We start from the raw sequence: 26,509 nt of genomic DNA, 5'->3' as shown, positions 1-26,509 counted from the left end.
GAAGCCAATTAATTAACCTACAAACCTATACATGTTTGGAGTGTGGGAGGAAACCGGAGCACCCAGAGAAATGTCACGGGGAGAACGTACAAACTCCGTACAAACAGCACCCACAGTCAGGATTGAATCCGGGTCTCTGGCGCTGTGAGGCAGCAGCTCCATCGCTGTGCCACCGTGTCGCCCTCATATGAAAACCTACAGGACACGACATGCGTTTCATTTACTGTGCTGTTAACATCGTAACGACTTCCCTTCACATCCACTGCGCACCATCTTAACATTACAGCACACGTCATAATCTTGCTCCTTGACTGGAGCTCAGACGCTAATGGTAACTGTCTCTTTACATTGAACAGAGGCCCGTCTTTTATTGAGCAGACAATGACGCTCCAGGAAGGTCAGGCTTTGGAAATTCTGGAAGGCCTTTACAAGAGTCTGGTTGTCGATAAGCCCAAATCCTGGGCCGACTGTGTGGCCTGGGCCAGAAGACACTGGCAGACGCAGTACAATAACACCCTCCGGCAGCTTCTACACAACTTCCCAGTCGACCAGGTAACAGGTTAAGGCTGGAGGGAGTGGGGGAGTGGGGAGCAATTGATGATGTCTGCTGTATTGGAATCGCTCTGTGTTTCAACACTGCAATTGAACACGAGTAATTACTCCAGGTGCAGTGATGAGATCTTTATATGGAGACTTGTCATGGACAGAAGAGTTTTTTTTAATAGCAGATTTTCTTCCCCTCAGTGCTATCAGGGTCGCCTTAAGGGCCTGTCCCACTTAGGCGATTTTTCAGCAGACTGCCGGCGACTGCCATGTTTGCGGCACTCGCCTGAAAAACCGGGACACGCACACGCACACGCACGGGGAGCGCTGTGTGAAATTCACATGGTGCAAAGCCAAGGTGATACAGACACACACCACGATGAACAGGAAGGTTAAGACGGCTAGCACAGTGTACGGCTAGTCCTTTAAAAGAAGGGGGAGGGGGAGGAGAAGGAGTAGAGACATATTTAAGAAGCCAGACAACTTTTCCATAATCTGCAGCCCTTTGTGTAGGAAGGAACTGCAGATGCTGGTAGATACAAAATGTTGGAGTTACTCAAGGGTCAGGTGGCATCTCTGGAGAAAATGAACATGCGACCATTCAGGTTGGAACCCCTCGTCAGAAGAGTTTGAAGGTCTGGAGAAGGGTTCTGACCCGAAACATTGCCTATTCCTTTGCTCCAGAGATGCTGCCTGACCCACTGAATTATTCCTGCACGTTGTGTCTCTATCTGCAGCCCTTTGTTCATGTTAATATGTTCTAGGAGCAGAATTAGGCTTTTTGCCCGTCAAGTCTACATCAAGCATATCTTTCCCACTCAACCCCATTCTACTGCCTTTGCCCCTTAACCCCTGCCACCCTTCCTAAACACAAATCTGTCAATCTGCGTCGTAAAAATATCAATTGACAGCCTCCACAGCCTACTGTGGCAATGAATTCCACAGATTCACCATCCTCTGACAAAATAATTTCCTCCTCATCTCCTTTCTAAAGGTACATTCTTTTATTCTGAGGCTATGTCCTCTGGTCCTAGACTCTCCAACGGGTGGAAACATCCTCTCCACATCCACTCTATCCAGGCCTTTCAAGTTTCAATGAGGTCCCCCCCTTGCTCCTATCTGTTACTTCAATCTATCACCTCCAAGCCCATTATTGTCCGTTAGATTACTGACTGCCCTGCACTGCGCAGTATTACTTTGCTGTAGGAAGGAACTGCAGATGCTGGTTTAAACCGAAGATAGACACAAAAAGCTGGAGTTTGTTTGCTCGTGCGTCAGACGACGTTCTGCCATCGCTTTGCCACAGCCAGTGCCGCATCTGTGCCTCTGCAGAGATCGTCCGCAGTGCATGCCTCTCCGCCACAAGTCAGTAGGTGGGCCGTTGTCTGTACCTCTCCACAGTTGCACATGTCAGAGTTCAAGATGCGGAGGCGGTTTAGGGCTTTCATGGAAGTATAAGGCAGGTGGTGTCCTGGTGCCATCTGTAGTTTGGTTTTGGTGCCCGGCACGGTTGGCTCTAGTTCCATGAAGCTGTTCCGACTCTTCAGGCGTTTCTTGGCATGTTGGTGATTGTGCATGGGGTGGCGGGAGTCTGTGTCCGCATTGAAGCGTTTCCCCCCCTTGGTCAGGACTAGAGTCCAGAGTCAGTCCAGGATCGGCTCTTCCTCACCGGAGACCACGGCTTTAAATTGTTGTAGGCCGCAGGCCGGCGGTCAAGATTTAAAGTCTCCGCCGCAGCCAGAAGCACCGTAGATTGCAGGGCCGGCGGTCGAAGCTCCCCTCCAGGGGTGATGGTAAGTCCATGCCGGCCCCGCGGTAGAAGTTGGCCGCGGGCCGGCAGTGATGGCTTCTTCTTCCCCCGGGTCCCCAACGTGAGATCCCGGGCTGTAGACGCCGCACCAGCTGGAGCTCTGCAGACCGCGGCTTCAGGCTGCGACTTCAGGCTGCCTGCTGCCCCGGGCCAGCGAAACGGAGCGCTCCCCTCCAGCGAGGGCTCACCCGCTCCACGCCGAGAGTCCACGCTGCGCCCGCCGCTGAAGCCCCGGGCGCGTCTCCGGGAAAGGCCGCGTCGATCCTTGATGTTAGACCACGGGGGAGGCGACTACTGCAGCTGCCCGATCACGTCTTCGAGATGGTTCGTCGATGCCTGCCAGTCCGTACAGTTGTTCAACCTTTGTCGGCTTCAGGCATCCTGTGGTTTTCCTGCAGGCAGTGTTCAATGCACAGTCCACCTTGCGTGCATGTTTAGAGCAGCTCCAGACAGGGCTTGCAGTAACTCAGTAACTAAGATGGAGTAACTCAGCGGGACAGGCAGCATCTCTGGAGAGAAGGAATGGGTGATGTTTCGGGTCAAGACCCTTGTTCAGACCTTTGGTCAGCAACTTACTTTGCTGTAGTTGCGGTGGGGCAATCGGGTCTGTATCCTAAATTTCCCAATCCTGTCCCTTCCCCATTGACCCCATAGTGCATTTGCCAACTACCGACACTGGGGGAACTGTTGTTCAAATCCTTGTTCGGTTTAAGTACACAGTACTCGCACAAGCAGAATGCTTTCCTGAGCCTGGGTTTATGAGACTTTATTAGGTAGTATAGCCTCCTTTCTATACACGGCCTGAACTAATTGACCCTGATACTGAGTTCTCCATGTAAATAAAATTAATTTGTCTGAACGATCATCTCTTATCTTGATGAGTGGAAAGTCTCTTCTGCGAACCTCCTCCCCCCCCACCCTCTCCATCTTCCTAATGAATCAACTTAATGGTGGCAAAATATCCTGGTAAGAACAGATTTATTATGAGCAGCTTTTGCACAATATTCAAGAACTGCACTGAATGTAATATAAATCAGTGCATGGAAAAGCTGTGATTGCAAATAAATATGAACAAATGTTTTGCTTTTTTTTTTAAAGAAGGTGGGTATTTGACCGGTCAATTTGTGTCCAGCTAATGATATGCAGAATTGGAGCGTGGAATCTTGCCGCACAGATAGCGGGCCACTGAACCTGTGCCATCTTTGTCCAAACACTCAATTCGTCCCACTCTTCCCAATCGCTTTCTTCTACTTCTTGATACTTTCTATTAAAGGCTGGGCTATCTTTAGAACAAAACCATGCCAATCTGCCAATGGCAATCATTTGCTCGAGGACCAATTGTTACCAACAACGTTATTATTGGTATCGTTTCTTAGTAGTTATTGCCAAGAGCAGCGCAATGGCACAGCGATTGTGTTGCTGCCTCACAGCGCTAGAGACCCGGGTTCAATCATGGCTACGAATTCTGCCTGTGCGGAATTAGCACACGGGTTTTCTCCAGGTGCTCTGGTTTCCTCCCACATCCCAAAGATGTGTTGGTTTGTAGATTAATTGGCCTCTGCAAATTTCCCCCTAATGTGGACTATGTGAAAGTGGGATAACATAGAATTAGTGGGCGGCACAGTGGCGCAACAGTAAAGCTGCTGCCTTACAGCGCCAGAGACCCGAGTTCGATCCTGACTACGGGTGCTGTCCCTGTGACCGTGTGGGCTACCTCCGATTGCTCCGGTTCCCTCCCATAATCCAGATGTGCAGGTTTGTAGGTTCATTGGCTTCTGTAAATTTTCCCTAGTGTGTGGGTTAGAACTAGTGTACATGTGGTCGCTGGTCAGCGAGGACTCGGTGGGCTGAAGGGCCTGTTTCCACGCTGTATCTCTAAAACAGAAAGTGGCGGGTAACTGGAACAGGCTGCCAGGGGTGGTGGTGGAAGCAGACATGACAGTGGTGTTTAAGGGGATTTTAGATTGGCACATGGACATACTGGGAATGGAGGGATATGGATGGTGTGGAGACGGAGATTAGTTTAACTTGGCATCATGTATGGTACAGACATTGTGGTATGAAGGGCCGGCTCCTGTACTGTACAGTTCTATGTCCTATATAAGCCTCTAAAGTAGCTTGATGAGAGTGTTATTAAACTAATGCCTGTAAGGAATCTGGAGATACAAGGAACAATGCAAGAGCAAGAAATTGCCGAGAGTTGTGGATGTGGCCCAGACCATCACACAAACCAACTTCCCTTCCATTGATAGGCAAAAAATGCTGGAGTAACTCAGCGGAACAGGCAGCATCTCTAGAGAGAAGGAATGGGTGACGTTTCAGGTCGAGATCCTTCTTCAGACTGATAGTCACGGGAAAGGAGAACGAGAGATGTAGATGATGATTTTTAGTTCAGTTTAGAGATACACTGCGGAAACAGGCCCTTCGGCCCACCGTGTCTGCGCCAACCAGCGATCCCTGCACATTTATACTATCCTACACCCGCTAGGGACCATTTTACATTTACTAAGCCAATTAACCTACAAACCTGTACGTCTATGGAGTGTGGGAGGAAACAGAATATCTCAGGGGAGAACGTACAAACTTCGTACAGACAACACCCTTAGTCGGGATCGAACCCGGGTCTCCGGCGCTGCATTCGCTGTAAGGCAGCAATTCTACCGCTGCGCCACCGTGTAGAGCGATATAGAACAAATGAATGGAAGATATGCAAAAAAGTAAAAATGATAAAGGAAACAGGCATTGTTAGCTGTAGCTGGGTGAGAATAAAAGACTTGGGTGGGGTAGGGGTGGAAAGAGAGGGAATTCAGGGGTTACTTAAAGTTAGAGAATTCAATAATAATACCCCTGGACTGTAAGCTGCCCAAGCGAAATATGAGATGCTGTTCCTCCAATTTGTCCAATGGAGATGAGGAGGAATTTCTTTAGCCAAAGGGTGGTGAATCTGTGGAATTCATTGCTACACAGAACGGTGGCGGCCAAGTCATTGTTTTTTTTTTAAAGCGGAGAATGATAGGTTCTTGATTAGTAAGGGTGTCGAAGGTTATGGGGAGAAGGCAGGACAATGGGGTCGAGAAGGAAAAATAGGTCAGCCATGATCGAATGGCGGAGCTGACTTCGAGTTATACAGCGTGGAAACAGGTCCTTCGACCTAACTTTCCCACACATCCCATCTACACTAGTCCCACCTGCCTGCGTTTGGCCCATATCCCTCAAACCTCTCCTATCCACTTGATGGGCTGAATGGCCCAATTCTGCTCCTATGTCTTATGATCTAAACTAAACGAGTCAAGAGATTTCATTTTGGTCATTCCATCATCGTACCCACGCCTCTAATGCATGAGCACAGAGTTGGTGCTGCTGCTGAAATGCAGATTTTTTCTAATGAATGGGAGCACTAAATTAACACCAGCTGCTGAGGCCTATCTGCCTTCTGCGACCTGTAAGACTCTGGCTTGTTGCTGAGTAGCTTTAGGGGGCAAGACAAGTAAAGGTTAATCCAGAATGAAAACAAGAGGCTTTGCCTTGGCACGTGGACCATTATGTCCTGCTGTGGATAGATTGCAGATTTAAAAGCGCCATGTAATCTGGCAAAACTAAGTCTCTGCGGACTCCTGTATCCCAAAACAAAGACGTAATTGGTTTCTAACTTGTGCGAGGCAGACAGATGTAGAGATAGAATTCTTGCAGCTTTGGGGAAAAAAATTATATTGTCTTAATGTGGGTACTGTTTTTAAAAGAAAATTTTAAGTATTTTTACTTTTATTGCATACCTGAACTTTAAGCAAAGTTTAATTTTGGATCAGGAAAAGGGAAGTTATATGTTTAAAGAAAAACATATTTTAGCAAGGGGATTGGCACCGTTAGGTTTGCCATGCAAAGATCATCATTACTTTTTTCCCCGTTTATGGTTATTCACAGTTATAAAATAATCAAATGTCCTATCAAGCCATCTTCACCATGCATTAACCTTCCATTGGATGGGTCTCAGTTAGGATAGAAAAGTTATGATTTTAGGCCGGGCAGCATAGTTGTGCAGCTGGTAGAGCTGCTGCCTCATAGTGCCAGAGACCCAGGTTCAATTCTGATCTTGGGTGCAGTCAGAGATAGTAAGATTAAACGAGAACTTACCAGTTTGAAGTTTGATCTGTATTTTATGAGGAGTTACGATGAGGGATTACGTGAAGAAGCCCGCCAGGACGCATGCGTGTCATTCTTCAAAGCAGCGGTGTGAAATCACAGATAACTGTAATGACTAAACATAGTAAGATTAGAGAAGAGGTACCAGTTAAGTATATGATCAGGGAGGGCACGTAATCCCTCATCGTAACTCCTCATAAAATACAGATCAAACTTCAAACTGGTAAGTTCTCGTTTAATCTTACTATTTTACTTCGGAGTCACGCGAGTGACTACGTGAAGATTTTAAAGCTCTGTGATTTCATGCCGTGGAACGAGTCCATGCATCACGTCTGCCTTGACTGTGGGAGGAATTGTGTTAACATAATTTGGACATGAATTCGACATTGAAATCATAAAAATGTTTAACACAAGTTTATAACCCCTTTTTATGGGTTTAAATTAATTTACAGAACTTAAATTGTTTCTGCAAACGTTCCAGGTTTCATTACTGGTTTATTACAAATAATTGGAATGTTTCCCCTCCAGACCATCCTGCTGCCTTGAGGATTTGGTCCATTGGTACATCCAACTGTATGCTGCCGATGTAGCTGCAGCCCTGGTGGAAAGAGATTTTTAAAAATTTAGTATCCACCCCAGCCTGTGTTAGCAATTGTTTCAGCCATCTTGAGATGGTCTGGACCGTCACTCTTGGTGTGGTTGCTAGTGGCTGACCAAAAAGTGCCTTTTCATTGCCTCTTAGGATATTCGTTTTCTTCATGTATAACGACAGATGTCTTATTATACTCAGACGGTCATCTGTTGGGTATGACCTAATTGTATATTGAGGCCTGCTGATCCCTTTTCTGTTCTGCTTACTATCTCATAAATATGAAACTTAATATTTTCTGTTGAGAAAGTCATGTTGTCCAGTCTAGTGTTTGCAGTGACTGTATCCTCTGTGCCGTGACCAATACCATTAGCATGACTGTTTAATGTCAGTCTGTGTAGGGACAGAACTGTTGCTGGAGACCAATTCCTGAGCATCTTCAGGATTATTCTCACATCCCATATTAGGGAGTATCTGGTTCCCCTCATAGGTTTTGTACCAGTGGGTGAGTCCCAACAGTGTAATGGTCTGTCCCCTGCCATAGGTAAGTCGATAGGGCACTTCTGGCGCAGTTGATGGCACTGTAACTGAGCCCCTCATCATAGTGGAGGCCTGCCAGATATTCCAGAACAGATGGGATGTTCATGTCTCTGATTCCATGTTTGATACCACTGGGAACCATGGTTGTGTAGGCCAATCGGGTACTACCAATACCTGTTTTTCATTAAATTTGCGTGACCTGACTGAATTTAGTCTTCCTGGTAGGTAAGTGGCTGATATCCAAATATCTCTCTGGATGCACCATTGGCAATTTGTATAGGGTGATTTCACGAAAGGTCACTGGAGCGTAGATCCGCACCCACGTGACCGCAAATTTTAACTGGGGGACAAGCGTCACTTCCGGTACATGTTAGTGGATGGGAAAACACGCACTTTCACACCCGTTAAAAACATCGAAAACGGCCAGTTTTTGAGCTGCAATTAACTGTACCAGTCGGGGTGACCGTGAGGCACAGCTACCTAAATTTACAGTAAAAAAAAAAGATAGAAACTAAGGTAAATCCAAGAGGGAGCAGAAGGTGCAAAAACGGCGGAAGTTGATAGCGGACATTTGCCGTGGAGATTTAAAGATCCAAAATATCGGGAATTATCGCGTTTGCTCGCTGCATTTCATCAAAAGTAAGGCATTATTGACTTTTTATCTTTATTCGTTTGTTAGATGAAAAGTATTAAAAGTTAGAAATCCTTCAGTAAAATTGCAAAATCGCCCATTGTTCTCAGGTGGGTTTTAACATGCAAAATGAAAATGCTTCTGAAGCTCCATTTACCATTTAAATAATCGTAAACTCTCAATGCGTTTGGAAATAAATTTTACTCAGATGCAAGCTAAGGAATGGGATAATTGTCAGCTGTTACTTGGACAAAATCAGGAGATTTTATTATTTGCCAAAATATATTTCTCAATGTTTCTTGTTTAAAGCCTGCACAATCACCCAAACTACTTATTTATTTATGTCGCAATGTGAGTACAAACTTCCCCAAGCCCTGCCTTGCAATCACAGTGGGCACTGCATTGAGAAATATATTTTGGCAAATAATAAAATCTCCGTGGTGTTCTGGCCGGCGCGGGACCAAAAGTCGGCACTGCTCTTCCTATTACGGGAGATAAACGTGCCTTCAGCTGCTGCCGGCTGCCTGCGACTCCGCTGTCTTCCCCAACCAGCTTCACTAGCAGCACTTGTGGACACTCCTTTGTCCAGCTTCCCCTCCTGTACAGACCCAGCGCGGGGAAACATAAGTTTTGCTCCCTCTCCCGCCCGGCCCGGTGCGGGAGCGAGTCGGGAGAGAAGGTCGGGCACAGCTAATCCCATTACGGGAGATAGCGTGCCTTAGGTTGCTGCTGCCGGCTGCCCGCGAATCCGCGGTTTATACCATGTCCGTTGGTTCTTGCAGCAGCTTTTCTCCTTTTGTCCCCTAATCTTAAAAAGGGGACAGAACACAAATACAACCCACTGTCTTTGTGGGTTGTTGGCTCCGATTTCCTCCACCCGTTTGGGGTGAAGTTTGGCACTCGCTCCCGTTATGGGAGATAGTGGTGCCGACGTCCGTTGCTGGCTGCCTGCTGCTGTTCAGCGGCAGCTCGGCAGGCTTTCTGCAATCAAGAAAAAAGGTAAGGAAAATTTCTCTTACCTGTTGTTGCTGGTTCTCAACCTGCCGTTCGGGAGGAACGTCCTTCCTCCCGCTGTGATTTCCGCAGCCCCACGGACCCATGTAGCGTAGGTCCTTGGGGCTGTTGTCCGAGTTTGTCGGACTGACGGCTCCGGAGTACTCCCTTGTCGGTGTTTTCTTCCCGGAGCTAAAGTCGCACGAACTCCCGCTAAGGGAGACTGTCGTGCCACCGGCCGTTGCTGGCTGCCTGCTGCTTGCAGACTCCTCCCCCGCCAGCTTTCAACAGCCTTCCTGTAGAAAAAGGTAAGTAAAGAAAACAACGTTCCCTTACCTACTGTTGCAGGTTCAAAAATCCTGCCATTTGGGAGGAACGTCCTTCCTCCCGACAATGACGAGTTGCAATGCGTGTAGCGCAATGACACGCATGCGTCCTGGCGGGCTTCTTCACGTAGTCACTTACGTGACTCCGAAGTAAAATTCAGAGTCAAAGTCATACTGCATGGAAGCAGGTACTTCAGCCCAACTCATCCATGCCGACCAAAATGCCCCATGTTTAGCCCATATCTTAGTTTAGTTTAATTTAGAGATACTGCACAGAAACAGGCCCTTTAATCCACTGAGTCCACAGTGAACATCCGTACACTAGTTCTATATTACACACTAGGGACAATTTACAAAAGCTAATTAACCTACAAACCTGTGCACCTGGAATGTGGGAGGAAACCGGAGCACCCGGAGAAAACCCATGTAGTCACGGGGAGAATGTGCAAACTGTACAGACAGCACCGTGGTCAGGATCGAACCTGGGTCTCTAGCGCTGTAAAGGGTCTGTCCCACTTAGGCGATTTTTTTAGGCGACTGTCATTGTCGTAGCAGGTCGCCGACAAATCGGCGACTGGACCCCCTCCTACGACAATGTCTACGACAAGCTACAACAACCTACCACCTCGTCGACGGCAAGCTACTGACAACTGGCGACCCATTATGACGTCCACCTACGATCACGTCTACGACAACCGAAGTCAACCTACGTCCAAGCTACGACGACTGAAGACAATTCAGTCGCGGGTACCTACGTCACCTGGCGACAACCTACGGCAACACCTACATCAGGAGAAGTCAAGCTACGCTCATTGACATCAATCCAACTGTCGCCGAAAAATTTTGAACATGTTGAAAATCCAGCGGTGACCAGAAAGACGCTACGACTCTTTGGGCGAATGAGGAGACTACTCACGACCATACAGTCGACACCCGCCGACCATGTGGCGACAGCCTAGTCGTCAAAATAAAATCTAAGTGGGACAGGCCCTTAAGGCAGTAATTCCACTGTTGCTCCATTGTGCTGCCCTTTTATACCCACGTCTGCCCAGATGGTTGTTTTTCCAGGAACTCTTAGTTAGTTCCAAGTTAGAGGAAAAAGTTAATTCCTTCAGAATTGTTAACAATCCCACAGTGAGATTTGATGTTTAAATTGATGCCTGCTTGCCAAGATGTTTGAGTGGCCACTCACTTGAATAGCAGCAGAAGTTACTAATACTGAGAACATAGAACAATACAAGCCCAATACAGCACAACAACAGTCCCTTCGGCCCACAATGTTTGTGCTGTTCATGGTCCCAACACCACCACTTATCTATCTGCACATAACCCATATTCCCCCATTTGTTGCAAGGATCAAGATTCTATTTTCACCCGCATATTGTTCAAGGAATGAGTCAGGGTGTGAGAGCAGATGAAAGAACAGGATACAACCAAGAACTTTAATCATCTCTACTGTTCCACTGAATTATACCCTGGGATGTTTACTGCATTGTTTTGCTTTAAACTTAATGCAGGCTTTTAGCATGTGTCAATATCAACGTTGGTTAGGTTGTTTTTAACTTTCGTATGACAATCTATTCCATGGTATGTTTTGATCTTGCAATTCGTTTTGCCGAAGATATCCATCTTACAGTATATACTCAAATCAATCTTAGACCTCAGTTAATGATATACCTTTGTTACTCTCTTTCTTAATTGGAATGGATTCTTTGCCTAAAACCTTTTAAAGAAGAAGGAAGAATGTCTTTCGTCAGACGGTGTTGAATCTGTGGAATCTATTGCCACAGGCGGCTGTGGAGGCCAAGTCATTGGGTATTTTTAAGGCGGAGATTGACAGATTATTGATTAGTATGGGTGTCCTTGTGTCAGCTTTAGGACAGATGTGCTTTTATATGAATAGATCAGGTAGTCACACAGAGTTTCTAGCCCAGGATAGGGGAGTCGAGAACAGAGAAAATAGATTTAAGGTGAGGGGGGGAAAGATTTAATAGGAAGCTGAGGGGCAACTTTTTCACACTAAGGGTGGTGAGTGTATGGAACGAGCTGCCAGAGGAGGTTGTTGATGCAGGCACTATCGCAACGTTTAAGAAACATTTAGACAGGTACATGGATAGAACAGGTTTAGCAGATTATGGGCCAAATGCAGGCAAGTGGGATTAGTGTAGATGGAACATGTTGGTCGGTGTGGGCAAGTTGGGCCGATGAGCCTGTTTCCACACTGTATAATTATATGACTATTACAAATGGTTCCCAATTGCAACAATTGTACCGCTCTCCAGGAACGTTTCACAAATATGTTTTCCCCCAATTTAAAAAAATGGTAACTACTGAAAAGTACATGTGTTTAGTTTAGTTTAGAGATACAAAGTGGAAACAGGCCCTTTGGCCCACCGGGTCCACAACAACCAGCGATCCCCAAACATTAACACTATCCTGCACACACTGGGGACAATTTACGTTTCTACGAAGCCAAATCACCCACAAACCTGTCCGTCTTTTGAGTGTGGGAGGAAACTGAAGAACTCGGAGAAAACCCACATGATCACGGGGAGAACGTACAAACTCCGTACAGGATCGAACCCGGGTCTCCGGTGCTGTAATTGCTGTAAGGCAGCAACACAGACAGCACTTGAGGTCAGGATCGAACCGGAGTCACTGACACTGTATGTGGCAGTGACTCTATCTGCTTTGCCACCCACACAGGTCTTGGAGCTTGATTTTAGTTTGGAGATTTAAGTGATAAGATTTGGCATAGGGGTTTTGATATCAAAGACTTATCCCATTCACTTAGCGTGAAATGTTGAAAGCCGGCAGTTACCCTTATAGCAGAGTAGATTGAATGAATTAAGCTGGTCTGTGCTATACTTCAAATGATGGTCTTCTTCATCTTGTTCCAGGTAACAACATCAGGAGCTCCGTTTTGGTCAGGTCCCAAGAGATGTCCTCATTCTCTGGAGTTTGATGCCAACAATGTAAGTTCCTTTCACTCACCTGCCTTGTTATGCCGGGTACTCCTTCATTAAGAGTATTGCATATGCCCATTGACACTTGGGTCCAGATGCAGCTCTGTGGGACTTTAGTTAGGCCATGTTTGGAGTAGAGCATGCAGTTCTAGTTGTCCCATTACAGGACAAGCATCGATGTATTGGAGAGGGAGACTTACCAGAATACTTCCTGAATTAAAGGGTTTCAGCTACAGGGAGTGGTTCTATGGACTTGGATTGTTTTCTCCAGACCATCGGAAGTTGAGGGGAGACTTGATAGAACTATCTAAAACTAAACATATAAAATTATAGAAGGACTGAACTAGCTAGATGCAGGAAAAATGTTGCCAATGTTGGACGAGTCCAGAATCAGGGGCCACAGTCTTAGAATAAAGGGAGGTCATTTAAGACTGAGGTGAGAAAAACTTTTTCACCCAGAGAGTTGTGAATTTGTGGAATTCCCTGCCGCAGAGGGCAGTGGAGGCCAAGTCACTGGATGGATTTAAGAGAGAGTTAGATAGAGCTCTAGGGGCTGGTGGAATCAAAGGATATGGGGAGAAGGCAGGCACGCGTTATTGATTGAGGACGATCAGCCATGATCTCAATGTATGGCAGTGCTGACCTCCTCCGCACCTATTTTCTGTGTTCTATGTTTCTATGAGAGGCATCAATAGGGTAGAACGTTTCTCCCAGTATGGAAATGTCCAACACTAGAGGGCATAGCTACAAGGTGAGAGGGTGGAGCCAGACACAATAGTTTGTGGAAGAAAGAACTGCAGATGCTGGTTTAAATCAAAGGTAGACACAAAATGCTGGAGTGACTCAGCGGGTGAGGCAACATCTCCAGAGATGCTGCCTCACCCGCAGACGCAACAGTGCTGTTTAAGAGGCTTTTAGATAGACTCATGAAATTGCAGGGAATAGGGGGATATGGATCATGTACAGGCAGATGGGATCAGTTTAACTAGGCATCATGTTCGGCACAAAAAATGTGGGCTGAAGGGCCCATTCCTGTACTGTTCTATGTATCGGACGGAACTCAGCGAGACACAAAATGCTGGAGTAACTCAGCGAGACAGGCAGCATCTCTGGATCGAAGGAAGATCTATGTTTAAGAGGGGACATCTGAATGATCTGAAATCCAAACGTTGAATGCTGCGTTTTCTCTCAAGATTGAATGTCAGTTATCTGTTGATTTGCATGACTTTCAAAAGGCTAAACATCTATGATTTCCACCCTAAGGCAACCCCACACCTTGTGCTGTGGTTTTATGGAAATACGTAAAGACGACCATTTCTTCTTTTGGAAGAGTGAGGGTAGGGGAGAGCGTTTCAAGGGAGAGAAGTGGTGGGGTTGGTGCACCGCAATGGAGTATCTTGAGGTGGCACGGTGGTGCAGCGGTAGAGTTGCTGCCATACAGCGCAAGAGACCCGGGTTCAATCCTAACTACGGGTGCTTTCTATATGGAGTTTGTACGTTCTCCACGTGACTGCGTGAGTTTTCTCCGGATGCTCCGGTAGGTTAATAGGTTTCGGTAAAATTGTAAATCATCCCTAGTGTGTAGAATAGTGTTGGGGTGCAGGGATCGCTGGTCGGCACGGATCTGGTGGGCCGACTGGCCTGTTTCCACACTGTATCTCTGCACTAAACTAAAAATCTCCTCATTGTGCCCTCATTCCATAGATAGAGAGATAGATAAGTCCGAAGAAGGGTCTTGACCCGAAACCGCACCTATTCCTTCTAGCCAGAGATGCTGCCTGGCCCGATGAGTTACTCCAGCATTTTGTGTCTATCTTCAGTTTAAACCAGCATCTGCAGTTCCTTCCTACGATTGATAGGCCTGCTGTTTGTGTAACCGTGGCAATAGCCACCCATTTTAACTTGTGAAAACCTTCAGCTGCAAGGAAGTTTGAGGCTTTCCAGGAAGTGTGCTTAATTTAAACCAACTATTACCTGTTTCCTTCACATTGTTTCATTGACACTGCGACTGCCTGCTTGGCACCGCAGGACACTGAGGAGTGGAGGTGAGGTGGAGATGCCTGCCGCAAGCAGCAACAAAGCCACAGCTCCGTCAGGATGCTTGGAAAGAGAATTACCTCACAAACAAATCGCAGCACTTCACTCAGTAAACAAAATCCATTTCAAACCTGGAATCCTGCCAGTATTCAGTCATCAATTTACCCTCATAAGACGCTAACGTTTTTTTTTTTAACTCTTTGATTAGTTAGTTAATGAACTCCAATTCCATGCAACAAGCAACAGGGCCAGAAGCAGATGCTGGTTTATACCAAAGATAGACACAAAGTGCTGGGGTAACTCAGCGGGTCAGGCAGTATCATTGGAGAAAAAGGATGGGTGATGTTTCCGATCGGGTCTGAAGAAGGATCCCGACCTGATATGTCACCCATCCCTTTTACTCCAGCTCTCTGTGTCAATCAGTAGGGCTTGATAGATTAATGTGGGGCTTGCAGTTACACTGTGTGTAACCAGCTTGTTTGTTTAGTTTAGTTTAGAGATAAAGCATGGAAACAGGCCCTTCAGCCCACCGAGTCCACGCCGACCAGCGATCCCCCATCCACTACTTCTATCCTGCACACTAGGGACAATTCACAAAAGCCAATTGACCTACAAACCTGAATGTCTTTGGAGTGTGGGAGGAAACGTGAGCATCCGGAGAAATCCAACACAATGACTGCGAAAGTTCAAACTCCATACAGACAGCACCCGTAGTCAGCATCTAACCCAGGTCTCTACTGTGGCCATGAGAAACAAAATTGAACATCTGATTCATTGAGATTAGTTAAAGGGTTTTGAAATGGGATGGGTACAGGGCAATATTTTGCATTGATAGAGGAAAACAAGAGGGGTTGTGCATAAAATCACAGTCCAACTATTTTGTTTAAAAAGTCCAGGGGAATTTCTTTCCCACGAAGTGATGGGAAACTTGGGACTCTCCCTTTACAGACGGTTCACCTCGTAATATTTGGGGCTTTATAGTAGTACAACTCAAATAATCTGCCCTCTGATTATTTGGAAACGCCAATGATTCAGCCTCTGGCTGCCGAATATTTCCCACACATTCTCAACTTCCCACATGACTTTGGGCATCACGCTGGTGCAGCGGTAGAGTTGCTGCCTCACAGTGCCAGAGACCCGGGCTCGACCCTGACCACGGTTGCTGCCTGTGCGGAGTTTGTCTGTTCTCCCTGTGGCCGCGTGGGTTTTCTCTGGGTGCGTCGGTTTCCTTCCCCACACTCCCAACGATGTGCAGATTTGTAGGTTAACATTAGTGAGCCAGAGGCCAGAGTACCAGCTCTGGTGCTCAGTGTCCTGTCCCAACGAAGGCAAGTGTGTGTCTACAGTGCAGACCCTGGTGATTCCAGAGTCTCCATCCGTGGCTCATTCAGTTCGAGGGCCACTTTACAATGAGAAGTAACGATGGCCTTGTCAGCAACATACACATTAGTGAACAACTTCAACCAATACTGACCAGTGAGCACATCCTTTGAGTTCATTATTCTGTTCCGATCCATTATTTTTTCTGACCTCAGACGAAAGGTTATCAAGCAAACCACAAAGCCAGCAACTGCCTGCATTTAATCGGCACCGTTAAGATGGCAAAATATCCTAAGCTGTTTTGCAAGAGACGACATTGTCACTTGGTAGAGAACCACAACTTGAGACTAGCAGTGTCTAGTTTAATTTAGAGATATAGCATGGATACAGACGGGCCCTTCAGTCCACTGAGTCTGCGGCAACCAGCGATCACCCATACATTAATTCAATCCTACGCACTAGGGACAATTTACAGAAGCCAATTAACCTACAAACCTGCACGTCTTTGGAATGTGGGAGGAAACCAGAGCACCCGGAGAAATCCCATGCGGTCAGAGGTAGAACAGACAAGCTTCGTACAGACAGCACCCGTGGTCAGGATCGAACCTGGGTTTCTGGTGCTGTGAGGGAGCAACTCTACCGCTGCACCACCATGCAGCCCATTGTGTCTGTTGAGCTGAATAAATGAAAGGAAGCAAAAGCCAGATACCTGCTTATCTGTGGTGCTCAGAGACAGGGCTGTGTGAAAGATTAACCTGCCCAAGGCTCTCTGTCAAGCAGACCCCGGTGTATGTGCCGACTAACCACAGTCTCAGCAACGGCTAAGCCACGTCCCATTCTGTAATTGTGCAAGGAAATGAGTGTTTGATGGCACTGGGCTTCTACTCGCTGGAGTTTCTACATGCTAATTGGCAGATTGAGTCGGTAGTAAGGAAAGCGAAGGCAATATTAGTGTTCATTTCGAGAGGACTAGAATATAAAAAGCAAAGTTGTACTGAGATGAGGAGGAATTTCTTTAACCAGAGGGTAGTGTATCTGCGGAACTCATTGCCGCAGATGTCTGTGGAGGCCAAGCCTGGGTATTTTTAAAGTGGAGATTGATAGGTTCTTGATTAGAAAGGTCATCAAAGGTTACTGGGAGACGGCAGGAGAATGGGATTGAGAAAGAAATGTAGATCAGCCATTATTGAAAGGCGGAGTAGACTCGATGGTCTGATTCTCCCTCTATGTCTTCTGGTCTTATGATCCGATGTTGCTGCCAACTGGGTGTTTAATTATCAAATGTATCGAAAATGGAACAATGGTATTCTTACTTGCAGCAGCATAACTGGCCTGTAAACACAGTACTCACCAGATAACATAATAAACAAAAACAGGTTCAATAAATTATTTAAAAAAACAATATTAGTGCAAGACATCAGACCAAAGTCCCTGGTACAACCAAGACAGTTTGTAGTTCAAAGTTTAGTTGGTGTTTGTAGAGTTCAAGAGCCTCCTGGTTGTTGGGAAGAAGCAGTTCCTGAACCTTGTGGTTGCGGTTTTCAGACTCCTCCTGAACCAACTTCCCGATGGCAGGAGTGAAATGAGAGTGTGGCCAGGGTGGTGTTGGTCCTTGATGCTGTCGGCTGCCTCATCTCCTATGGTCCCATCGGTAGTGAAGTGCTCAGTAAAGAACAATTGAAGGAAAATGCCCGAGCCTTTATGATGCATACGGTTTGGGTAACATAGAACCATAATGAGGGGAATGTTGTAATTATAGAGTCCTGGAGTCAAACAGCATGGAAACAGGCCCTTTGTCCCATCTACGCCATATCAACCAAAATGCCTATCTACTCTAATCCCATTTGCCTGCTTTTGACTTGTATCCCTCTTTATGTTTCCTGTCCATTTACCTTTCCAAATGTATTTTAAATGTTGTTGGGGAACGTTCCTCAATCGCTATCTCTGAAAGCTCGTTCTAAGCACATACCTTCATCAATAAAGGCACTGTCATAGAAATTGGATCATTATGTTACAATTGTGTAGGACTTTGGAGTATTTGTGTTCAGTTTTGGTCAGCCTGCTATAGGAAATATGCCATTGAACTGGAAAGAGTGCAGATTGTTGCAGCTGGTCGTGCTGCTGCCTCTCGGCTCACGAGATTCCGATTCGATCCTGACCTTGGGTGCTGTCCGCGTGGAGTTTGCATGTTCTCCCTGTGACCATGTGGGTTTCCTCAGGGTGCACTGGTTTCCTTCAACATCCCAAAGACGTGTGGATTTGTAAGTTCATTGGCCTTTGTGAAATTGTCCCTAATGTGTAGGGAGTGGATGAGATAGGTGGATAACATGGAAATAGTGTGAACAGGTCAGTGTGGGCTGAAGGGCCTGTTTCCATGCTGTATCTCCCAACTAAAAACAAGATTTACAAGGATTTTGCCAGGGGTCGAGGGCTGCGTTATATGGAGACATTGGACTATATTTCTTGGAGACTGAGTAGTCTCATGGGTCGTATACAGGGTGAATGCACACAATCTTTTTCTTGGGGTGTGGAGTCAAGAACTAGAGGGCATAGGTGGGTTAAGGTGAGAGGCAAAATATTTAATAAGAAGCTTTTTCCACAGAGACAGGAGGCACGGTGGCGCAGGGGTAGAGTTGCTGCTATACGGCACCAGAGACCCGGGTTCAATCCTGACTGTGTGCTGTCTGTACGGAGTTTGTACATTCTCCCCGTGACCGCGTGGGTTTTGTCCTGGTGCTCTGGTTTTCTCCTACCTCCCAAAGACCTATGGGTTTGTAGGTTAATTGGCTTCTGTAAATTGTCCCTAGTGTGCAGGATAGAACTAGTGACTATTCACTGGCCAGTGTGGAATCAGTGGGCCTATTTCCGGACTGTTTCTCTAAAGTCTAAAATTTGATGGTGGAATGGGCCAAGATTTTAAATCAACTGTCATTTCAGTTCCTCGTAAAGATGGGTTTGCAATATAATTTGGAATTGGAGCTAGTGGGATAAGTTCAGGCACAAAAATCACCAGAGGAACTCAGTAGCTCCAATGTTGTGAGAATCAGCAAATCGGAGCACCCAGAGAAAGCCCACTCAGTCACGGGGAGAACGTACAAACTCCGCACACACAGCACCTGTAGTTAGGATCGAACCCAGGTCTCTGGCGCTCCAGGACAGCAACTCTGTCACTGTGCCGCCCTGCTAGAAATTCCCAAATTAAAGTCTCGTCTCAGTGCTTTTCTTTCAACCATATCTGATTATCTTCTCTACAAAGTGCATTCAGTGGTTCATTGTTGGACCATAGCTTCCTGATAGGGGAAAATAGTTTAAATGTACGTATATGAGGAGAGGAGAGGGGTCGGAAGACAGCAACAATTCCCCTGTAAGAAAACAGGCAGGGGAGTTTCCTGCTCTGCAGAGTGGAGTTTCACAACTAAAATCCCTTGGCTTTCCCTCGCCCACTTAATGAATCCCCTGAGATGGGATATTCACACTGCCAGAGATTAGCTCAGTGAAGAGGATATTACTCAATAAAATGGGATTTAGCCTAAGTTATTTTAGTTTAATTTAGTTTAGAGATACAGTGCAGAAATAGGCCCTTCGGCCCACTGAGTCCAAACCAACCATCGATCAACCTGTACACTAACATTATCCTACACACTAGGGACAATTTGCAGTTTTTACAGAAGCCAATTAACCTACAAACCTGCACGTCTATGGAGTGTGGGAGGAAAACGGAGCAATCGGGGAAAATCCTTACGGTCGCGGGGTGAAAGTACAAACTCTGTACAGAACAGCACCCGTCATCAGGATCGAACCTGAATCACTGGCACTTTAAGGCAACAACTCTACTGCTGCCCCCTCTACTGCCCGCTACGAGTGCAGCGTAGGTTCACCAGGTTAATTCCCGGGATGGCGGGACTGTCATATGCTGAGAGAATGGCGCGGCTGGGCTTGTATACTCTGGAATTTAAAAGGATGAGAGTGGATCATATTGAAACATACAAGGTGATTACGGTTTTGGACACGCTAGAAGCAGGAAACATGTTCCCGATGTTGGGGGAACCAAGAACCAGGGGCCACAGTTTAAGAATAAGGGGTAAGCCATTTAGAACAGAGATGAGGAAACACTTTTGCACACAGAGTTGTGAGTCTGTGGAATTCTCTGCCTCAGAGGGCGGTGGCGGCCAGTTCTCTGGAAACTTTCAAGAGAGAGCTAGATAGGGCTCTTGAAGATAGCGGAGTAAGGGGATATGGGGAGGAGGCAGGAATGGGGTACCGATTGTGGATGATCAGCCATGATCACATTGAATGGCGTTGCTGGCTCGAAGGGCTGTATGGCCTACTCCTGCACCCATTGTCTATTGTCTAAAACAAATAATCCAGCAAGGATAGACACTAAAAGCTGGAGTAACTCAACAGGTCAGGTAGCATCTCTGGAGGAAAGGAATAGGTGATGTTTTGGTTCGGGACCCTTCAGTCTGAGAGTCAGGGGAGAGGGAAAGATAGCAAGGCTCTGGAACCAATGGTGTTGGAAAATCGATGGTGGGCCTGTATAACATTCACACTGCTCAAAACCTGGAGAATAGTTGGACTGTCGCTATCTGTTGCCAAAAAGAATGTGCAGAGGATGTCCTGTTGGCCCCTTGCTACTGCCTACCTGCGCCAACACACAATGTTTGAGGAGTGATGTGAACACGGACACACAGCCCTGGGCTCACCCTGGGCGGTCAGGAGTTGTCTCAGAACCCGCTGTCCAAACAGTTGGGGATGGGCAGTAGGTGTCACCACATCCTGAAAACAAGATTCCTGGTCAAATCTTGAGGAGATCAAATATTAGCCATGCATTGTTGAGGGAAGCATTCCATAACTTTCCGCAAAGTTTTGCCAGGTGAAATACTGAAATGCTGTGGGCCTTCATTTTTCAAGTGAACTAACCAATAATTTTCTGGAATTTCATCCCAATATTGTCCAAAGTGGGATTTGAAGAACCGTGATCTCAGGTTTGCCAGCTTTTCTTTTCATATTTTCATGCTCTCGGCATTTCTTACGATACAAAATGTGGGTACAAATTCAAAACAAGTCGGATAGCTTGTCAGGTGGAAGTGTGGAAATTATGAATTTAATCTCTAAAATATTTTCATATCCAATGTTGCCTTCCAAATAACCCCTGCATTCTCCGTGCTCTTCCCCCACTCCCCCATCCTAATTGTCCTAGTTCTACTGTTCACATCCTTGTATCCCCTCGTCATCACCTCTTCCCCTGCCAACAATGGGCCATTATGGGCTCCACCCTTCCTCGGTCATCTGTTGCCAGCCCTGCTTTGTTCTGGCCTTTTCTTACCACCAGTTCCCTCCCCTCTACTTTCAGTCTGAACGAGGATTCCGAACCGAAACATCACCCATCCTTTTTCTCCTGAGATGCCTTGCTGAGTTACTCCAGTATTTTGTCTCTATCTTCGATGTCCTCCAAGATATGGAAAGCATAACAAAATTCCACAGTGAATGACATCACCGTGTGGATTTTGGAGGACTGGTTAGTAAGTTTGCGAATGACAATAATATTATTCGCGGTTTAGTAGGCAGCGAATAAGATTATTTATAATTTCAACGGGATCTTGTTGAACTGGGCAAATATAGCCAAGGAGTGGCAGATGCAGTTTAGTTCAGGTAAAGGTGAGGTGTTGCATTTTGGCAAGATAGTTCAAAGCAAGTCTTACATCCCACTCGCCCCGAAGACAGGGAACCGGAAGGAGGAGAGAGTCGGTGACACCAATGGACTCTGGACAATGGGCTGGTTGGGGGAGGTCCGGGAGGGGTCTAACCTCCCGTGCCTTCAAGGTGGGCTGCGGGTGGCACCGCCCTGCGCATGAAGGCTGAAGGACCAAAGAGGAGAGGAGAGGTTCGCTGGCGAACCGTATGAGAGGGAGAGGCCAAGGTCAAGCCGCAGAGGGGCAGTCAGGCCGCCCAGAACAAAGAAGGACCTGGTGTCGGGGGACTACCAAGAACAAAGAAGGACCCGATGGGAGGAGGGCCACTTAGAACAAAGAGGAACCCAGGGGGGGAAGGCCGCTGAACAAAGGGCCACTTTGAACTTAGAGTGACCCTGTGGGGTGGTGGGGGACCGCCAAGGACAAGGGAAAGACCCGACATAGGGGGCCACTGAGAACGAGGGACCATCAGGATTCTAATGAGTACTTTTGTAAGTTTGTCAGCGCCAGATGTGTGATGACTCTTTGCGTACTTCGTGTATTGTATGTAAAAATAACGAATTTCACTGTACCTATGTTCATGTGACAATGAAGCATCATTACGTTACATTAAATAGTAAGGCCCTGAGGTATATTGTTTAAAGAGAGACCTTGGGATGTAGGTACATAGTTCCCTGAAAGTAATGACACAGGTCGGCAGGTTTGTAAAGAAGGTATTTGGCACGCTAGCCTTCATCAGGCAGGGTAGTGAGTACAGGAGTTGGGACATTGTGTTACAGCTGTAACAGATGTTGATACAGTAATAGAAGGTACACAAAAATGCTGGAGAAACTCAGCGGGTGCAGCAGCATCGATCGAGCGAAGGAAATAGGCAACGTTTCGGGCCGAAACCCTTCTTCAGACAGACACAGTAATATATGTGTAGTTTAGTTTTAAGCTTAAGTTTAGAGATACAGTGTGGAAACATGCTCTCTGGCCCACCTAGTCCACACCAACCAACGATCACCCATGCACTAGTTCTATCATAGACACTATGAACAATTTACAGAAGCCAATTAACCTACAAACCTGCACATTTTTGGAGTGTGGGAGGAAACCGGAGCACCCGGAGAAAACCCACGTGGTCACAAGGAAAGCCAAAAACTCCGTACAGACAGCACCCGTAGTGAGGATTGAACCCGGGTCCCTGGCGCTGTAAGGCAGCAACTCTACCACTGCGTCACTGTGTCTGCCCTAAATTTGGAGTACTGTGTATAATTCTGGCCATCCAGCTGTAAGGATGTCATTAAACTGGACAAGATGCAAAACAGATTGACCAGGATGTCGTCAAGTCTAGAGGCCTTCAATGAGAAAGAGAGGTTGGATAGGCTGGTCTTTGTTGTGCCTGGAGTCTCACAAGGCTGAGAGATGACCTTACAAAGGTGTATCAAATCATCAGAGCCATACAGTACATTAGGTGAAGAGCCACAGTCTTTTCCCCAGTGCAGGGGAGTCTAAAATTAGAGGACATAGATTTAAGGTGAGAGCAAAAAGATTTAGAAGAGACATGAGGGGCAACTTTGTCACACAAATGGTGATTGTTATATGGAACGACCAGCCAGAGGCAGTGGCATGGTGGCGCAATGGTAGAATTGTTGCCTTGTAGTGTGAGAGACCTGGGCTCGATCCTAACTATGGGTGCTGTTTGTACTGGAACTGTTTGTACGGGTGGGTTTTCCCCGGGTGTTCTGGTTCCCTCCCGCACTCCAAAGACGTACAGATTTGTAGGTTAATCGGCTTGGGTAATATTGTAAATTGTCCCTAGTGTTTAGGAGAGTGCTTGTGTATGGGGATCGCTGGTCGGCAATGACTCAGTGGGCCGAAGGGCCTCTTTCCGCTCTGTATCTCTAAACTAAACTAAAAACTAAAAGGTGGGTCCGATTACAACATTTTAAGAGAATAATTTCAACAGGTACGTGTTTAGGATAGGAGGGGTTTGGAGGGATATAGGCACAGGGCTAGGCAACATGATCAACATGAACGAGTTGGGACGAAGGACTCGTTTCCGTGCTGTTTAATTCCATGACCCTATGACTAACTGTATAGTCATCGGGCACAGATTTACTGGCTAGCCCAATGTTAACGTCCAATCTAGAATAAAAATTGGATTTAATTTTTACTGTATTGGAATTTTTAAAAACTGCGAGTTACTGAAGGTAATTATTTTCTGTTTATTCATGAGATGAAAAGCATTTATTGCCCATCTCCAGTTGCCCGTAAGGTAATGGTGAGCTCCCTTGAGTTGCTGCAGTGTGTTTCTGTATTATTGTACCATAGTATTATTTGGTAAGGAACCCTAGGAATTTGGTCTCCCTGTGACCAAGTGGTTTTCTCCGGGTGCTCCCACGCGCCCGTCATTCCCATTTCTCCCATCTCCTGTCAGGCACAAAATACAAAAACGTGAAAACAAGCACTACCAGGTTCAGGAAAAGGTTCAGCTCGGAAACAAACCCTTCGGCCCACTAAGTCTAGGCCGACCAGCGATCCCCGCACACTAACACTATCCTACACACTGGGGGAAATTTACAATGTTACCAAAGTCGATTAAGCTACAAACCTGCACGTCTTTAGTGTGTGGGAGGAAACCGGAGCACCCGGAGAAAACCCGTGTGGTCACTGGGAGAACGTACAAACTCCGTACAGACAGCAACCATAGTCAGGGTTGAACCCGGGTCTCTGGCACCAGGAGGTAGCAACTCTACCGCTACGCCACTGTGCCGCCCCTCTGAGTCACAGAATCAGTCAACACGGAAACAGGCTCTTCGACCCAGTAAGATCATGCCAACCCGTTCACACTAATTTTACATGATCCCACTTTCTCATCCACTCACTGCATACTAGGGGCCATTTACAGAAGCCAATTAAGCTACAAACCCGCGCATCTCTGGGATGTGGAACAAAAACGGAGCACCTGAAGAAAACCACATGGTCACAGGGAGAATGTGCAAACTCCACGCAGACAGCACCCAAGGTGCCCGCATTTGGTCCATATTCCTCTAAACCAGGGGTTCCCAACCTTTTTCGTGCTGTTTACCACTGGCAACTTTAATAGCACATAACAATCTTATTTCACTTATTTATGAACAACTAATGATGAACAGATACCGGTACACCAGAACCAAACACAGTCAGCCAATGAGAAAAAATATGCGCAAATCCAGAATCAACAAATTTACCCCCTGGATAGGTGAAATGTATCGCCAGGTTGGGAACCCTTGCTCCAAACCTTTCCTATCCATGTACCTGTCCAAGTGCCTGCTACCAGACTCTTGTACGGACACTGAATTTGCTGAGGACAAATTCCTGGCCTTCCAATCTACTTTGTGGAAGCACTTGCACTTTATTTTAATCTGTACTTCCTCGGTAGATGTAACTCTTATGTCCTGAACTGCGTTTATTTTCAGAAAAGGCTGATTGGGTGCAAATTGGTCGACTGAATTTGTTTCTTACATAGAATTTAAAAAGAAGGAACTGCAGGAGCTGGTTCATACCAAAGATAGACACAAAATGCAGGAGTAATTCAGCAGGTCAGGCGGTATCACTGTAGAAAAAGGACGGGTGACTTTTCAAGTTAGGACCCTTCTTCAGCCCGACCCAAAACGTCACCCAACTCTTTTTTCTCCAGGGATGCTGCCTGACCCACTGAGTTACTCCAGCACCTTGTGTCTATCTTTGCTTTTTGCACATGCAGACATACCTGTAGGAATTTCTCCATTTTGTCAAGTAGATTCAAGTGTATTTACTGGAAAAGCTTCTATTAGTTAATGCCAGTGTATGAACTAAATATCAGCCTTAGTAGCAATCTTGTCCTGTTTCAAATTAAAACACTCCTTTTTCTTTAAAAGGTATGAGTCACGGCACAGAATGCATCTTTCACTGGAGTCATGCAAGTGTGCTAGTTCATACTTGTCTGAGATTCCTGGCAAGAGGTGATAGCCGTTGTTTAATAACCCTGGCACTGATCCTTGCGTGTAAGTGCGTCAACCAGTTCATGGATGCAATTGGGAAGTAATGTGGTTACTCAGAACGTGTTTGTGCTCACACATGCTCTATCTACCTCTCTCCTTCCCTTCTCCACTTCCCCCTCATGCCCCCTCGCCCTCTCTCCTCCACCTCTCCCTCTTCCACATCTCACCCTCTCTTCCCCACCCTCTCTTCCCCTCCCTCTCTTCCCCTCCCTCTCTTCCCCATCCTCTCTTCCCTTTCTCCTCCCTCTCTTCCCTCCCTCTTTTCCCCTCCTTCACTTCTCCTCCTCTTCCCCTTCCTCTCATACCCTTGCCCTCTTCCCCTCACCCTTTCCCTCTCCTTCCACTGCCCACTTCCCCTTTTCCACGTCCTCATTTCGCCTTCCCCACTTCCCCTCTCCTCGCTCCCTCCCCTCTCTCCCCTTCTACTCTCTCTTAACCCCCACCCCCACCCCCCTTGCCCCCTTCTCTCTCACTGCGTGACATTATTAACATTTTAATGCTGTTCCTATACCTGATCATGGTTTGCTTCATGACTTGGCCTCCACATGAGGCATGTACTTCTGCAACTTAAGAGGTGATTGTTGTTTTGGAAAGTGGTACCTGGGCAAATCAAATCAATTTTTCACAAGCAGGTGACAAAATGTGTAGGAAGGAACTGCAGATGCTGGTTTAGACTGAAGATGGACACAAAATGCTGGAGTAACTCAGCAGGTCAGGCAGCATCCCTGGAGAAAAAGAATAGGTTCTTCAGTCTGAAGAAGGGTCTGGAACATAGAAAATAGGTGCAGGAGTAGGCCATTCGGCCCTTCGAGCCTGCACCGCCATTCAATATGATCATGGCTGATCATCCAACTCAGTATCCTGTACCTGCTTTCTCTCCATACCCCCTGATCCCTTTAGCCACAAGGGACACA

General features: G+C 46.6%; 1 protein-coding gene across 1 annotated transcript in view; it reads left to right on the top strand.

Moving 5' to 3' along the window:
* uba7 (ubiquitin like modifier activating enzyme 7) overlaps positions 1–26,509 on the top strand; it is a 231,125-nt gene that overhangs the window by 76,811 nt on the left and 127,805 nt on the right. The window contains exons 18-19 of the mRNA XM_033037366.1: positions 357–552; positions 12,473–12,547. Of these exons, the coding sequence (XP_032893257.1) occupies positions 357–552; positions 12,473–12,547 (271 nt within the window). The remainder of the gene's footprint in view (positions 1–356; positions 553–12,472; positions 12,548–26,509) is intronic.

This window comes from Amblyraja radiata, chromosome 18 (genome assembly GCF_010909765.2).
Source record: "Amblyraja radiata isolate CabotCenter1 chromosome 18, sAmbRad1.1.pri, whole genome shotgun sequence".
Classification (NCBI taxonomy): domain Eukaryota; kingdom Metazoa; phylum Chordata; class Chondrichthyes; order Rajiformes; family Rajidae; genus Amblyraja; species Amblyraja radiata.
Note: the sequence above shows the minus strand (reverse complement) of the source record. Positions and strands in the feature narration are given on the sequence as shown.